Source organism: Saimiri boliviensis, chromosome 15, assembly GCF_048565385.1.
Source record: "Saimiri boliviensis isolate mSaiBol1 chromosome 15, mSaiBol1.pri, whole genome shotgun sequence".
Taxonomy (NCBI): Eukaryota; Metazoa; Chordata; class Mammalia; order Primates; family Cebidae; genus Saimiri; species Saimiri boliviensis.
Window position 1 is genome coordinate 39,055,104 of NC_133463.1, and position 15,406 is coordinate 39,070,509.

At 32.9% G+C, this 15,406-nt stretch overlaps 1 protein-coding gene across 1 annotated transcript in view; it reads right to left on the reverse strand.

Moving 5' to 3' along the window:
* CNBD1 (cyclic nucleotide binding domain containing 1) overlaps window positions 1-15,406 on the reverse strand; it is a 472,954-nt gene that overhangs the window by 154,971 nt on the left and 302,577 nt on the right. The window contains 1 exon segment of the mRNA XM_074386907.1: window positions 131-324. Within this exon segment, the coding sequence (XP_074243008.1) occupies window positions 131-324 (194 nt within the window).

Here is a 15,406-nt window from a genome sequence, read left to right on the forward strand (position 1 = left end):
TATTCTAAAGGATATATTATCTTAATATTTCAGAACTCTAAAGATTGGATTTCAATATCTGGAAGAGATAAAGTTTTACAAAAATATATTACCTTGTTGCTTATGAAAATAGCAAATACTCCTCTCTTACCATTGAGTCATATGAAGGTAGGTACATCTCAGCAAGTGTAGACTTTTTGAATTTTTCACCCAAAATAAAGCTGGAGGAACTCTGAGGTATGAATGAGACTTGTGAGTCACTTCCTTCCATCAGATTGTAGTAGACTTTTGTTTGAGATCGAGCTAGGCCTTTCAGTATTACATAAAAACCATCATTTGCAACCACTGAAAAACATAAAGCCAAAAAATAAATACTGTATGCTCAGGCTCTTTGATAAAGACATGACTAATACATATAGTATACTTACGGTACTTTCAACATATTTCTTTCAGTGTATTCTATGACAATAAATTTAATGTAATAGCGATTTACAAAGAGTTTACTCAAATAATAAAGGCATGTTTACACATGTGGAGTATTATTTTCAGATAGTTATATATAGTAGCCTGTCCTCTCACAGAACTGATAGGTTCTAGGTGAAGAAAACATAATAACATATAATTATTAATAGATGTGAGACATTGTGAGAAAAATGGGACCAGAAAAGCCCTTGAATGGTTTTCAATGTTTATGACCCCCACATACATAAAATGCCATTTTGCCTATTATATATAAATAACAATATATATCTATCCTTAATTTTCATTTATCTTTGCTCTGGACATGATGATGATCACTTATAGAACTTAATGATAGAGACAGTTTGGACAGGGTAACTCATTATTACTAGAAAGAAGAGATTTTCCCTTATCTGTCTTACTCCACAACATACATCTTTAAAATCTGTCATCCAACCCCAATTCCTAAAGTTAAACTGTGTGCCTGTAGGTCTGACAGACATACTCACTTGTGAATATTTCTAATGCAACTTAATTCTAGTTCTTCTGAAGACTACCTTTTGAACAATAAGGGAGAAAGAATGGGATGCTGTCTTTCTCCATTTCTTATTTACATTATTTCACAAGATTGAATCAAATTACTCAAGTGCTGTCAGGAGATATATTCTTACACTTTGCTTACAAACTTGCTAGAAATAGAAACTTTACAAATTGCATTTTCAGGGACAATCATTTTTAAAAATGTCCTAAAAGTTGTCAAATGCTTGCCATGTCTGCTTTTTTCTAACCGGATTGCTTGTTAGTTTGATTTCTTAGTCACAATTCACACACAGTGACCATGGGAGAGTGATTTTCATGCTTCTTTAAAGCAAAGGTTGTTCTTTCTTGGATGTCTGAGCTTAAAATAGATCTTCTAGGCAACACAATACAATCTATCTCATTTTACTGTGCCTTGCTTTTCAGTGCTTCAAAGGTATAGCATTTTTTACACATCAAAGATTTGTACAACCTTGTATCTAGCAAGTCTATCGGCACCATTTTTTCCAATAATGTGCTCACTTTGTGTCTCTGTGTCACATTTTGGTAATTCTCACAATTTTTCAGACCATTTCATTATATCTGTTTGGGTAATCTGTGATCAGTAATCATCAATGTTACCACTGATCTCATTGTTTCGGGGCACCACAAACTATGCACATGTAAGACAATGAACTTAATTGGCAAATGTTGTGTGTGTTTGGACTGCCCTATTCAAAGGCTGTTTCCCCATCTCTCTTCCTGTCCTCAGGCATTTCTACTCCCTTAAACATAACAATTCTAAAATTAGGCCAATTAATAGCTCTACAATGGCTTCTAAGTGCTCAAGTGAAAAGAAGAGTCTTGTGTCTCTTACTTAGAATCAACAGATAGAACTGGTTAAACTTAGTGAGGAAGGGATGTTCAAAGACAAGATATGCTGAATATTAGATCTGTTATACCAAATAGTAAGCCAAGTTGTGAATGCAAAGGAATGGTTCTCGTAGAAATTCAAAAGTGCTATGGCAGTGAACACCCAAATGATAAGAAAGCAAAACAGCCTCATTGCTATATTGAGAAAATTTTAGTGGTCTGAATAGATGAAAGTAGCCACAACATTCTCTTAAACCAAAGCCTAATCCAGAGCAAGGCCCTATTTCTGTTCAATTTCATGAAAGCTAAGAGAGGGTGATGGAGCTCCAAAAGAAAAGCTGGGAGCTAGCGGAGTTTGGTTCATGAGTTTTAAGGATAAAAGTCATCTCTATAATATAAAAGTGCAAGTTGAAGCAGCAAGTGCTGATGTAGAAGTTGCATCAAGTTATCCAGAAGACTAGCTGAGGTCACTGATAAAGGTGGCTACACTAAACAACACATTTCCAATGTAAATAAAACAGCCTTCTATGTAAGAAGATGCCATCTAGTACTTTTATAGCTAAAAGAGAGAAGCCAATTCCTGACTTCAAAGTTTCAAAGGACAGGTTGATGATGACATACAGCTGGTGATGGTGACATGGAAGTCAGCTGACAGTGACATGCAGCTGGTGACATTAAGTTAAAGCCAAACCGCATTTACCATTTCAAAAATTCTAGGGCCCTTAAGAATTATGCTAAATCTACTCTGCCCCTGCTCTGTAAATGGAACAACAAAGCTTAGATGACAGCATATCGTTTAACAGCATTCTAAACTGAATATCTGAAGCCCACTGTGGAGACCAACTGCTCAGAAAAATATTCCTTTCAAAATATTACTGCTCACTGACAATGTACCTGGTCACCCAAGAACTCTGATGGAACTGTATAAGGAGATGAATATTGTTTTCATGCCTGCTAACACAACATTCATTCTGCAACCCATCAATCAAGAGGTAATTTTAACTTTTAAGTTTTATTAATTAAGAAATACATTTCATAAGCCTATAGCTACCATAGACATAATTCTTCTGATGGATCTGGGCAAAATAAGCTGAAAACCTTCTGGAAAAGATTTATTATTCTAGATGCCATTAAGAACATTTATGATTCATGAGAAGAGGTCAAAATATCAACACTAACAGAAGTTTGGAAAAACTTGATTTCAACCTTCATGGATGACTTTGAGGGGTTCAAGACTTTGGTGGTGAAGGAAACTGCAGATGTGGGGGAAACAGTAAGATAACTAGAATTAAAAGTGGAGCGTACTTACAGATGTGACTGAATTGCTGCAATCTCATGGTAAAACTTAAACATATAAGGAACTGCTTCTTATGAATGAATAAAGAAAGTAGTTTCTTTAGATGAAATCTACTTCTGGTGAGTAGGTGTGAATATTGAAATTTTAAAAAGATTTAGAATATAACATAAACTTAGTTGATAAAACAGTTGGCAGGGTTTGTGAGAACTGACAAATTGTGAAATAAGTTTTGTGGGTAAAGGAGAAATCTGCTGTAAAAGAAAAAGTCAATTGACGCAGCAAACGTCATTTTGATCTTCTTAAGAAATTGTCACAGCCAAACTGGGCATAGTGTTGCGTGCCTGAAGTTCCAGCTATTTGGGAGGCTAAGAAGGGAGGATTGCTTTAGCCCAGAAGTTCAAGTTTAGCCTTGGCAAAAACAATAAGACTCCATCTCTAAAAAGAGAGAGTGAAATTGTAGCCATCCCAATCTTCAGCAGCCTCCAGCCTGAATAACCAGCAGCCGTCAACATTGAGGCAAGACCCCCCACCAGAGTAAGATGAGGATTCACTGAAGGTTCATTTGATCATGAGTTTTTTTTGACAATTAAGTATTTTAAATTAAGGTGTCTATATTTTTAAACATAATGCAATCATGTGCTTAACAGACTACATGATAATGCAAACGTAACTTTTATATACACTAGGAAACCAAAAAATTTGTGTGACTCACGTTACCACGATATTCATTTTGTTGCAGTGCTCTGGAACTAAACCTGAAATATTTCTGAGCAATGCCTGTACCATAAATGGATCAAGCGTTACTCTAGGAGGCAGGAGGAGGACTGAGATTTGGTTTTCATTGTATAATTATGGGAAAAGTCACATACTCCTAGGATCAATATCCAGATAAAAGATTGTCATGCTATGTTATCTAAATGTATTTTAAATGCTTTTATTTTGCCAATTATTCACTGAAATTTTGTATTGTTGTAGTTACTATTAAAAAGTTTAAATAAATTCTAAAACTAATATACATAACCAAATTTTGCCAATGCAAAGATTATCTTAAAAGTTTTGGCCAATTTAAATAAGTGATATTTTAAAGATGTAGATGAAAAAGAATGTAATTATTAAATTGGTTAACAACAATGTTTAAAACTTCAAATTATATAATATTACTTTGGAAAAAGATAAAATATATTTAATATAAAATGCATAAATATTCAATATTCAAATATCTCACATGAATCTTCTTTTTTAGTTTCTTCATCATCATTCAGATTATCTCTTTCATCATCCAACACATTTCTCTAAAATCATTATCTTTACTCCAGTTGGTTTGCAATACAGTGTATTTTGCATTTTAATGTAAAGAAGTCTCTGAAATTGCATCACAAGCTACAAGTACTATAATCATTTGTACAGCATTGACAAGTATTTACATAACTTTTTTTATTTTTTAATTTTGTAAAATGCTGAATTTATTGCTAAAAATGCTTTTACAAAATTAAACTTACTGAAAAGGCACAAGAAAAAATAAGAGTCACCCATACTTATGCAAATCAGAATTGTTGGGTAAGTGCATTTATTTGGAAACGAGAGGGAGACTGTAATAACCAAAAGTTTAAAACTGAAAAAGCCAATATTGGCATGGATGTGAAACATCTAGAATTCTCACACATTGCTGACGGGAATATAAATTGCACAATTACTCTGTTAACATATCTGGCAGTTTTTTATTAAATGAAACATACATCTAACATATGTCCCAGTAATTTGGCTCTTAGGTATTTGCTTGGGAGGAATGAAAGCAGATGTCTAAAAAAGACTTATACAAGGATGTTACTAGAAGCTTTATCATAATAGCTGAATGCTATAAAAAGCTCAGGTGTCCATCTGGAAGAAAATGTGTAAACAAGCTCTGGTATGTCCATGCAATGGAATACTACTCAGCCATAAAAAGGAATTAACTATTGATTCATACAACATAGATAAATCTCAGAAGAATTATGTTGATTGGAAGAAGGCTTTCACAAAAAAGTATGTGCCATCTGATTTTATTATAAAGTTTTAAATGATTTATGTGAAATGAATTCACAGCGAGACTTTAAAAAAGAAATAAAACAGAATCACTGGACCAGAAACTGGGAAGAAGTATAAACAGAACTTTTGGGGTGATGTTAAACTTCTATATCTTGCTAAGGATCTGGGTTACAGTATTTGTCAAAACTCATCAAAGAATACATTTAAGGTATACATATGCACATCATTGTACATAAATTTGGCCTTAAAAAATAAAGTGCCTGAAACAAATACTGATATACTCTGAAGTGTTTTGGGGTGAAATATTCTGATGCTATGTTATATCAATTAAACGAAAGATTATGCAAATGTAATGGAGAAAAAAACTAGAGAAAAAAATTAGTGTTCACAAGATGACAGCAAATATTATTTGACTTTTTATTTGTTTTAAAGATTTTACTATATGCCAGACACTATTCTAAACATAATATAACCCTATGAGTCAGGCACTGTGATTGCTTCAACTTTACAACTGAGGAAACTGAAAGCAGTGAAAAATTAAATATCCTTCCCAAGCTTGGTGAGCCACTAGTGGTAGAGCCAGTATTGAAGACAGCCAGTGGCAGTTTCACGTGACTGTACCAATCTTTGTAATTTGACATAGCATTCTCTCTCTCTTCCCCTCCCCTCACTGTTTCATTCTTGATATATACTGCTTAGAGATATTGCTTCAATTATGATAAAGTAACACTATATGTGTTACTTAGCATGTTTCATTGTCAGTTAAAAAACATATTACAAAGTAAATATATATTCATTTAAAAATTTAATAATATATATATGTGCCTATGAATACATGTTTATGATACAAACATTATAATAAAAAAAACAAATCTAGAAAGAGATTTCGTAGTATCAGTTAGTTGTTCATAAGAGAATGACTTATGTAGCACCTCCTCCACTCTCTCTTCCTTCAGCTCCCAGCCACATGAAGTGCTGGCTCCCATTTTGCCTTCTGCCATGATTTTAAGTTTCCTGAGACTTAAAAAATAAATCTTTTAAACAGACTTATACAAAAACAGACATTGTTAATTACTGCAGAAAATAATAGTGCTTGATTAGAACTGTAAGTATACCTTTCACTAGATAGTCATGGTAAAATACGGGTTAATGTTTTCAGATCTTAAAGACAAGCATTCCCTTTGAAATCTGGCACTAGACAAGGATGCCCTCTCTCACCACTCCTATTCAATATAGTACTGGAAGTTCTCGCCAGAGCAATCAGGCAGGAAAAAGAAATAAAGGTTATTCAAATAGGAAAGGAGGAAGTCAAATTGTCTCTATTTTCAAATGACATGATAGTATACCTAGAAGACCCCATAGTCTGAGCCCAAAATCTCCTGAAACTGATAAGCAACTTCAGCAAAGTCTCAGGATACAAAATCAATGTGCAAAAATCACAAGCATTGTTATATACCAATAACAGACTTTAAAAGAGCCAAATGAAGAACGAACTGTCATTTGCAATTGCTGCAAAAAGAATAAAATTCCTGGGAATACAACTAACAAGGAATGTAAAGGACCTCTTCAAGCAGAATTACAAACCACTGCACAACATAATAAGAGGGGACACAAACAGATGGAGAAACATTCCATGTTCGTGGTTAGGAAGAATCAATATCATGAAAATGGCCATACTGCCCAAAGTAATTTACAGATTCCAAGCTATCCCCATCAAGCTACGAATGATCTTCTTCACAGAACTGGAAAAAATCACCTTAAACTTCATATGGAACCAAAAGAGAGCCTGCATAGCCAAGTCAATTTTAAGCAAAAAGAAAAAAGCTGGAGGCATCACACTACTGGACTTCAAACTATACTACAAGGCTACAGTAATCAAAACAGCATGGTACTGGTACCAAAACAGAGATATAGACCAATGGAACAGAACAGAGGCCTTGGAGGCAATATCACACATCTACAACCATCCAATCTTTGACAAACCTAACAAAAACAAGAAATGGGAAAAGGATTCCCTGTTTAACAAATGGTGTTGGGAAAACTGGCTAGCCATGTGCAGAAAGCAGAAACTGGGTCCCTTCCTGACACCTTACACTAATATTAACTCCAGATGGATTAAAGACTTAAACATAAGACCTAACACCATAAAAACCCTAGAAAAAAATCTAGGCAAAACCCACCAGGACATAGGCATAGGCAAGGATTTCATGACCAAAACACCAACAGCATTGGCATCAAAAGCCAAAATAGACAAATGGGACCTAATCAAACTCCACAGCTTCTGCACAGCAAAAGAAACAGTTATGAGAGTGAATCAGCAACCAACAGAATGGGAAAAAATTTTTGCAGTCTACCCATGTGACAAAGGGCTAATATCCAGAACCTACAAGGAACTAAAACAGATTTACAAGAATAAAACAAACAAGCCCATTCAAAAGTGGGCAAAGGATATGGATAGAAACTTTACAAAAGAAGACACACATGAGGCCAACAAACATATGAAAAAAGCTCATCATTACTGGTCATTAGAGAAATGCAAATCAAAACTGCATTGAGATACTATCTCACGCCAGTTAGAATGATGATCATTAAAAAATTTGGAGACAACAGATGCTAGAGAGGATGTGGAGAAATAGAAACACTTTTACACTGTTGGTGGGAGTGTAAATTAGTTCAACCATTGTGGAAGACAGTGTAGCAATTCCTCAAGGACTTAGAAATAGAAATTCCATTTGACCCAGCAATCCCATTATCTGGTATATATCCAAAGGATTATAAATCATCCTATTATAAGGACACATGCACACGAATGTCCACTGCAGCACTGTTTACAATGGCAAAGATCTGGAACCAACTCAAATGCCTATTGATGATAGACTGGACAGGGAAAATGTGGCACATATACACCATGGAATACTATGCAGCCATAAAAAATGATGAGTTCATGTCCTTTGTAGGAACATGGATGAACCTGGAAACCATCATTCTCAGTAAACTGACGTAAGAACAGAAAATCAAACACCACATGTTCTCACTCATAGGTGGGTGTTGAACAATGAGAACACATGGACACAGGGACAGGAGCATCACACACTGGGGTCTTTCAGGGGCAAATAGACGGTAAGGAAAGCAGGGGGTGGGGAGTTGGGGAGAGAGAGCATGGTGAGAGATGCCAGCCAGATACAGGGGATGGGTAGGAAGGTAGCAAATCACACTGCCATGTGTGTACCTATGCAACAATCTTGCATGTTCTTCACATGTACCCCAAAACCTAAAATGCAATTAAAAAAAGGAAAAAAATTCTATTAATGAACAAAAGGCCTTTTAAAAGAATTAAAAGTACTAGTTAGAGAAAGTTTAATCATTTTGATAGTGACATTTTCAAAAGTTAAAGGCCAAACACAAAGTTTGATGAAAGCAAACATGTTTGTGAATCTTGCTAAAGGTTTCTCACTCTCCGGTACAAAGACCTTCAGCTAAATTCAGCCATTCTAGAAGGACTTAAATGTTTCAAAGAACTATAATTGGATGAATAAGGTCATATTGTCAGTGGTGAATCCCTCCTTGCCTTATAAAATTGAGTTTAAGTGTGATCTATCTACCAAGGAAGCCTTTTCTGACCTCAACCCTGCCTCCATCCAGCCTAATTAACAGGCCTCCTCTGGGATCTTTATTCACCTAATTTTTGCCATGACATTCTTTGTTTTCGGTCTCTGCCAGTAGACTGTAACCTCTTGAGAAAAGAAACTCTTGACTGTTCTCTGTAACTTCAGCTCGTATCACACATCCTAGAGAATTTTAGACATTTAGCAAAAACAGTCGTTGAATAAACGAAAGCTTAATTAATGATCCCTATTGTATTTCTCTCCAAAGAATTTTATAAAATATTTGAAAATCAACTTTTTTTTTCCCTTAAAATGCTGTCTATTGAGGAATAAGATAAAACTCTTTGATGGCCAATTTTCTTCTCAGGCCATTAGATGGAAACCTAAGAAAAATATCACAAAGTTATATAAATTTTAAGCCCGACAAATTAATTCATGGAATCTCTTTATAAGGTCTAAGTGAATGCAGAGATAAGATAAGAAAGAATGAATGGCCTTTTCAGCTTTTATTATATTAAAGAATCCTTGGAAATGGGTTTATTTCTCTTGGGTCCAATTTTTCCTCTTGTAAGGTACCCGGAGTAGTTATTTTAAGACACAAGTCTAATAACCTTGCTTAGAATAATGCAATAACCTGTAGAAGACAATATGCCCATAGAACTGGATATTTAATGAGATTAAAAAGCAAATATGTAAATATTATTAGAAATCTAACTGAAAGGGATATAAATAAATGTATTTCATTTTATTTTGAGCACAGTATTTCTATTGAAATAGCCCTCAAACATTGATATTTTCTGTTCCCAAATAAAAATAAACACTCTTCTGGCACTGTGGAAATTACAAAGGATATAATTATAAGAGGAATGGCAAGGCAAACATCCCTAAATGAGTACATAAAATGATATGAAGGTCTAAAGAAAAAATAAATTGTGTCTGGTGAGAAAGATGTGGAATGACTTTATGAAAAAGAAGCATTTCTGATGGATATTGAAATGTAGAGACAATTATGATTGACAGATATGGAAGGAAAAACATTTGTATAATAGGAAATCAAATGTACAAAACACAGAAGAAGGTAACATGAAGTACTTGATGGTCTTTAATCATGCTAGGAAGGTTGATAAGGAATAGTGAATTACCCAGTTTGTCAGAAGCACAGTTTAGGAAAAAGCATTTTAAAGAATTCACTGAAAAACAGGTTGGCACATACTCAGGAGAGCACTGAAAAGTGCAATTATGTTTTAAATAACGAATTACAGAATGTTCAATTAGAATTAAAGAAATACCAATTTTTAGAATGAAGTATGACTGGTTCAATGGCTGACTAGAAGCATCTCATCCATTTATAAGAATCAAAATAGTATATGAGAAAACCATACCTCAAGTACATTATCCAAGAGAGAACACTGGAGTTAAACAGCAAAGTGACAGGAAACCCAAATATAAGGACGGAAAAGAAAAAGAGGCAGCATGTTTGGCCAGGACAGCCAGAGCCAGGAATGACTCCCTAATACAGGGATAGGATAATTTTCAACATTTAAATTATCAAAGCCTTAAAATTTATAATGCAACAATGGTGGCATTCTCATGTAACATGAGATGATACATTTCTGATCATTTGTAGGCAAGTATCAAGAGATGTTAAAATATTCCCACATTTTGATTTATTATTTTTTTAATTTTAGAAATCTGTCATAAATAAATACTACAAAATACAAGTAAAAATTAGTCCAAGTATACATTAAGGACCACAGGATTTATGATAGGAAAGTATCTAAGTTTTTAAAAAGACTGATCAATTATATCTGTATGACAAAAGTATGCAGTTATTTAAAAGTGATGTTTACAGAAATATTAGCAGTCCAATTATGTGAATATTGAGCTGAGGTAAGGGCTAAAAACCTATGAATTTGAAAATCAGAAGCATATACATTAAAGTAAAATCACAGCAATAAAGAAAAGCTCTCATTGAAAAAATATTTAAAAAATTGGAGAGTTTGGGGAGGTCCCAGGATAACTCTTATAAAGAACAGAAAGAGTGAAGTTGCAGAGACAAGAATGAATCAACCTGTTCATAAAAGACTTTTGCCAGATTCTGGCCTTCTTCTGTGGTTTGATCTCCCTAAAAGGATATCACTAAATCATCCTGGCATGAGGCGACTGCTCAGAGGACTATTGGTAAGGCAAACTGTGAACATTGCAAACTGTTAAAACTGATGCTCTCAATGAAGCCTACTGCAGAGGGAATAAACACAGAAATCAAAAACTGAGATTTCATCATATTTACAGTATTGTTACTTTAAAAATAGTTAAATATTACTGGAGATTGCATAAAGGAAGAATTTATAATATTTTAATATATGTTTTTAACAACCAATCAATTATTAACCCTTTAGAAAATCACTAAAACATTTATTTCAAAAATGTTATTTTGCTTAGCTTTAAAAGTTTATTCCCAAAGTTTATGATAATTTATAATTAAATCTTTTTATTACCTATTGTTTTTAGTATAACATAAATATTTTAGACTCGCAAAATATATGAACTAGTGATATATTAAGATACTAGTCAAAATATTAAAGAAATATGCCAAGAGTACCCAAAATATAGTTAACTCCTGTTATTTCTGTAAGTGATTGTATAAGCACGTGACTCTTTCAATATTTTTTGGCTCAAAACTAATGTAACTATGCCTGATTCCAAACAGTAAGTGTGAATAATAAATATTCAACAGTTTAAAAACTGTGTTTCTTATTTAGTACAATTACGAATTTTACTTGTTCATTACTTGTCCATCCAACTGTTCAGCTAAGCTCCAAGTCTGTATTTAGCATTTTACCACTTGCTGATCATCACTGTGTACCTGGAGTTACTATAGAAGTATTCTGGATACACATACACACACACACACACACACACACACACACACACACACACACGGTCTTTAGACATCCTATCATAGGATATATTCATTGATTTGTAGTTAAGATGAACAGTATAAGTTGTCTTGAAGGGTATTTAAACATTTCAAGACCACACTGGTGTCAGTATGACTTTACATAACTCTGTGTAATCATCACATCCACATTAAAGAATCTATGTGCTGATGAGAATCTGTCTTCATTTATGTCCCACATTTTCTTTGAGTTCAGTCACATTAATCCTCACCTTTTATAATACTTATTGTATTTTTCAAGTTATTTTTCCAATATTTAAAGTACTTACTAAATTTATGTTTTTATAGTTGAAGTAATGAAAATGCTTTTTCATTTATATTTAGACATTAAAGACAGTTGTCAAATGACACACATATGTCTAAGCCTTGTGTATCAATTTGAAGTCAGGTTTTAAAATATATACAAATTAATTTGTTATTTTTATAATTTCTTCAAATATTTTGTTTACATTAAAAATTTCCAGAGAAGAAAAACAGTTTCTTATTATTCATAACAATACACTTTAAAATCAAAGCCTTAGTTTTTCAATAAAGGATTTCATTTATTCATTTAAATTCTACTTGTCATCTAAAAGGAATTATTTTCTCAGAGTACAAAAACATGGACAATATTGTTTAAAAAATTAATAAATATAATTAACATAAATATAGGAAAAACTGATGAAGGTGAGAATAAAATTCAATTACAAAACATATTCTGTGAAATTCTATAGATTTGCAAGGAGGTAATACTGGATATAGAGACAATTTTAACTCTGTTTTTCTTACTTTTAAAATATCTCAATGTTTTAAAATTTGTATCAAAACATATATTTTAAATCAAGTAGTTTTTAAGGCTTTCTAACAGCCAACATGTAAGAGGAAATATGATCAGTTACTGGCTTTAGCAAATATAAAAAGTCTCAATAACATTGAATTTTTTCCCAAAATTTTACACTGTAGTATAAACATAACTAAGATTTAATTAATTATTAGAATACCCTTTACCAGATATAATAAGCTATTTCTAAGGATTTAAAAATCACTTTTATATGGGAATATCAAAAGGATGACACTTTGATATGTGGCTGTAGAAATGAGCATTAAAACTGTATAATAACCATTAGTTTATCTAGAATGAATGAATGAGCTACATCTATTTCAGATTATCATCTAGCAATAAATATTTTGTTCCTCAATGAACTTTAGATCAGTACTATGTATTAAAGGTTACACTGTTGGAAATTAACTCCAATGTTAGTTAATGCATAGATTCATTTATCAACTATGTTTTGAGTAACTATTATATCTAACCACTGCAGATTAAGTTATGTTTCAGATCAAGAGCATGTGTGTGTTAGAGTCAGCCTTGCCAGGAGTAGGGAGGAACAAATAGCTTTGGGATGCTGGAGAAGCCACCAGATGCCTGAAAATGGTGTTATGGTTCTTACAACCATAGGTATTCAGGTGAAACAACTAAGAATTTTTTTTACCTCTAAAAATAAATTGAAGCACCTACAACACCAAAAGGTGTTTTTTCTGACCCCGAGTTATACACCATTAAGCTTTTAAACTTTGCTATGAAAAGCCCTTCTACTAAAACAAAAATCTCAGACAGGTCTTCTAAAATTTTTTTAGATACCAGTTCTTAAAAAATATAAAGTCCAGGTGGTTTTTCCACTTTTTACTATTTTACAATATATCCCTGTATAACCAGATAAATTAATTTTTCAAGATTTCCAGTATAAGCCAGTTAATCTTGAGAATAATCTACCTAAACAATAATATAAGCTTTAGAATTGTTGGTTTCTTCAGTCATTCTTTCTAGTAATAAATATGAATAGTTGACTATTGCAGTCAAACTTTTCTCTCTCCAGTGAAAAAGATACTTTAACTTACTTCAGACATTAACATTTAACAGTCCCTGGGGCTATTCCTTAATAAAAAACATTTACTTTAAAATATGCCAACAATTTTCATGCAATCTTATTTCTTCCAAGCTTGTTGTCTAGCTTAAATTTTGATTGAAGTAAATAATGATTCAAAACATTTTTCTGAAATATTTGCTGTGATTCGAATATTGTTATACACATTTTAATCTGAAATGTATCAGTTTTACTAAATCTCCAATTTCATGGGGATAAAACTATCCCCTTATGAGTACAGAACAGAGTGATGATTTGATCCATTTTCTTATAAAATACAAGATTTTAGCCAATACATCTTCTTAAAAGTTTATTTTACATGTTCTTTCTGACTTTTAGTCTATTTATAATGTGCCATATTGGTCTATTTATAATGTGCAATATAATCACATTTTTTTCAATGCTTTAAGTTTTAAAATAAACACATATTTATTATTTTCCTTTGCCATTAAAAAATTATCTTAACTCTCTTACTGGTGTCACTTTCATACAAAGAGTATATTTTGCAGACGTTTAAAAGATTAAAATTTACATTGAGCATTAAATCCAGGCCTGTGCTGTAAAAAGGACATATGACATCAAGAACCATTCTCCTGATAACAGATAAGAGGGAGAGAATTAGCATCACCATGCAAGACTGTTCCCATACTAGAAAAGATCCTAAAAGCAATAGCATGGATTTCTATAAGCCAGCGTTTGAGCAAATATATTTTAGATTATACATCAAAACTTGTATCAATTAATGTCACATATTATTCTCATGAAGTCTCTTTGATGATGCATATTAACAAACATGGTTCCTTGATACTGTAATTTGATTCTATTCATGGAAAAATGTGATTCATGGAAAAGGGTAAAAGAAAGCTAAAGGTTGGCTTCAGAAGACTCAGACTCAAAAAGCTTGGTTCTGCCCTTTATGGGTGTAGAACTAGTAAGATTTTGAAACTTAGAGTCCTCAAACATAAGAAAGGGACAGTAAGCTCTTGTCCTGCACAGCTGAGAAGACTGTCTATCAAAAGACTAACTGTGTAAAAGGAATGTAGACATCACGAAATATTGTTACCCTAGGATTAATGGTAGTAAAGGCGTGTACACATCATGGAATATTGTTACCCTAATATAAGAGATTATAGAAAATCTGTAAGAAATAAATTTATTTCTCATATGGCAGCATTCCACACAGTGTGTTATGCAAAGGTGCTTTCTGAGGGGAGTGGGAAAACACAGGTAAATCATATTTCTGAAGTTTTTTAGTGTACATGTATGATATATTCAACGTATGGTGGCATATTGATGTCTTCAATATGCTAATTTGAAAATCACTTACCTTTTTTAACATCATTTCACAAAGATTGTCTCAGCTAACCCATTTCTAGTGGATTTTTAAAACATCTTTCATGTTTCTCTTTTCATATTAAACAGATTTATTAAAAAAAAGTTGACTTCAATCACAGGAGCTGCATTAGTGGTGTCCATTGGTCTCCAATTGATTTTTAAAAGCAATTTTAAAAATAGCTTACATAAGAGAATACTAGTTAGCTATTAAAGGAACAATTAACAGCTCATGAGGTACATACAAAAAAGTACATGATGCAGTATATCATGAAAACACTATGCTAAGTGAAAGAAGTCAACACAAAAGGTCACATGTTATATGATTCCATTTATGCAAAATGTTCAGAATAAATAAAACCATAGAAACAGAAAACAGGCTAGTGGCTACCAGGGTCTAGGGGAATGGAGACTGATTGCTTATTGGGCATATGGTTCCATTTTAAGATCATAGGAA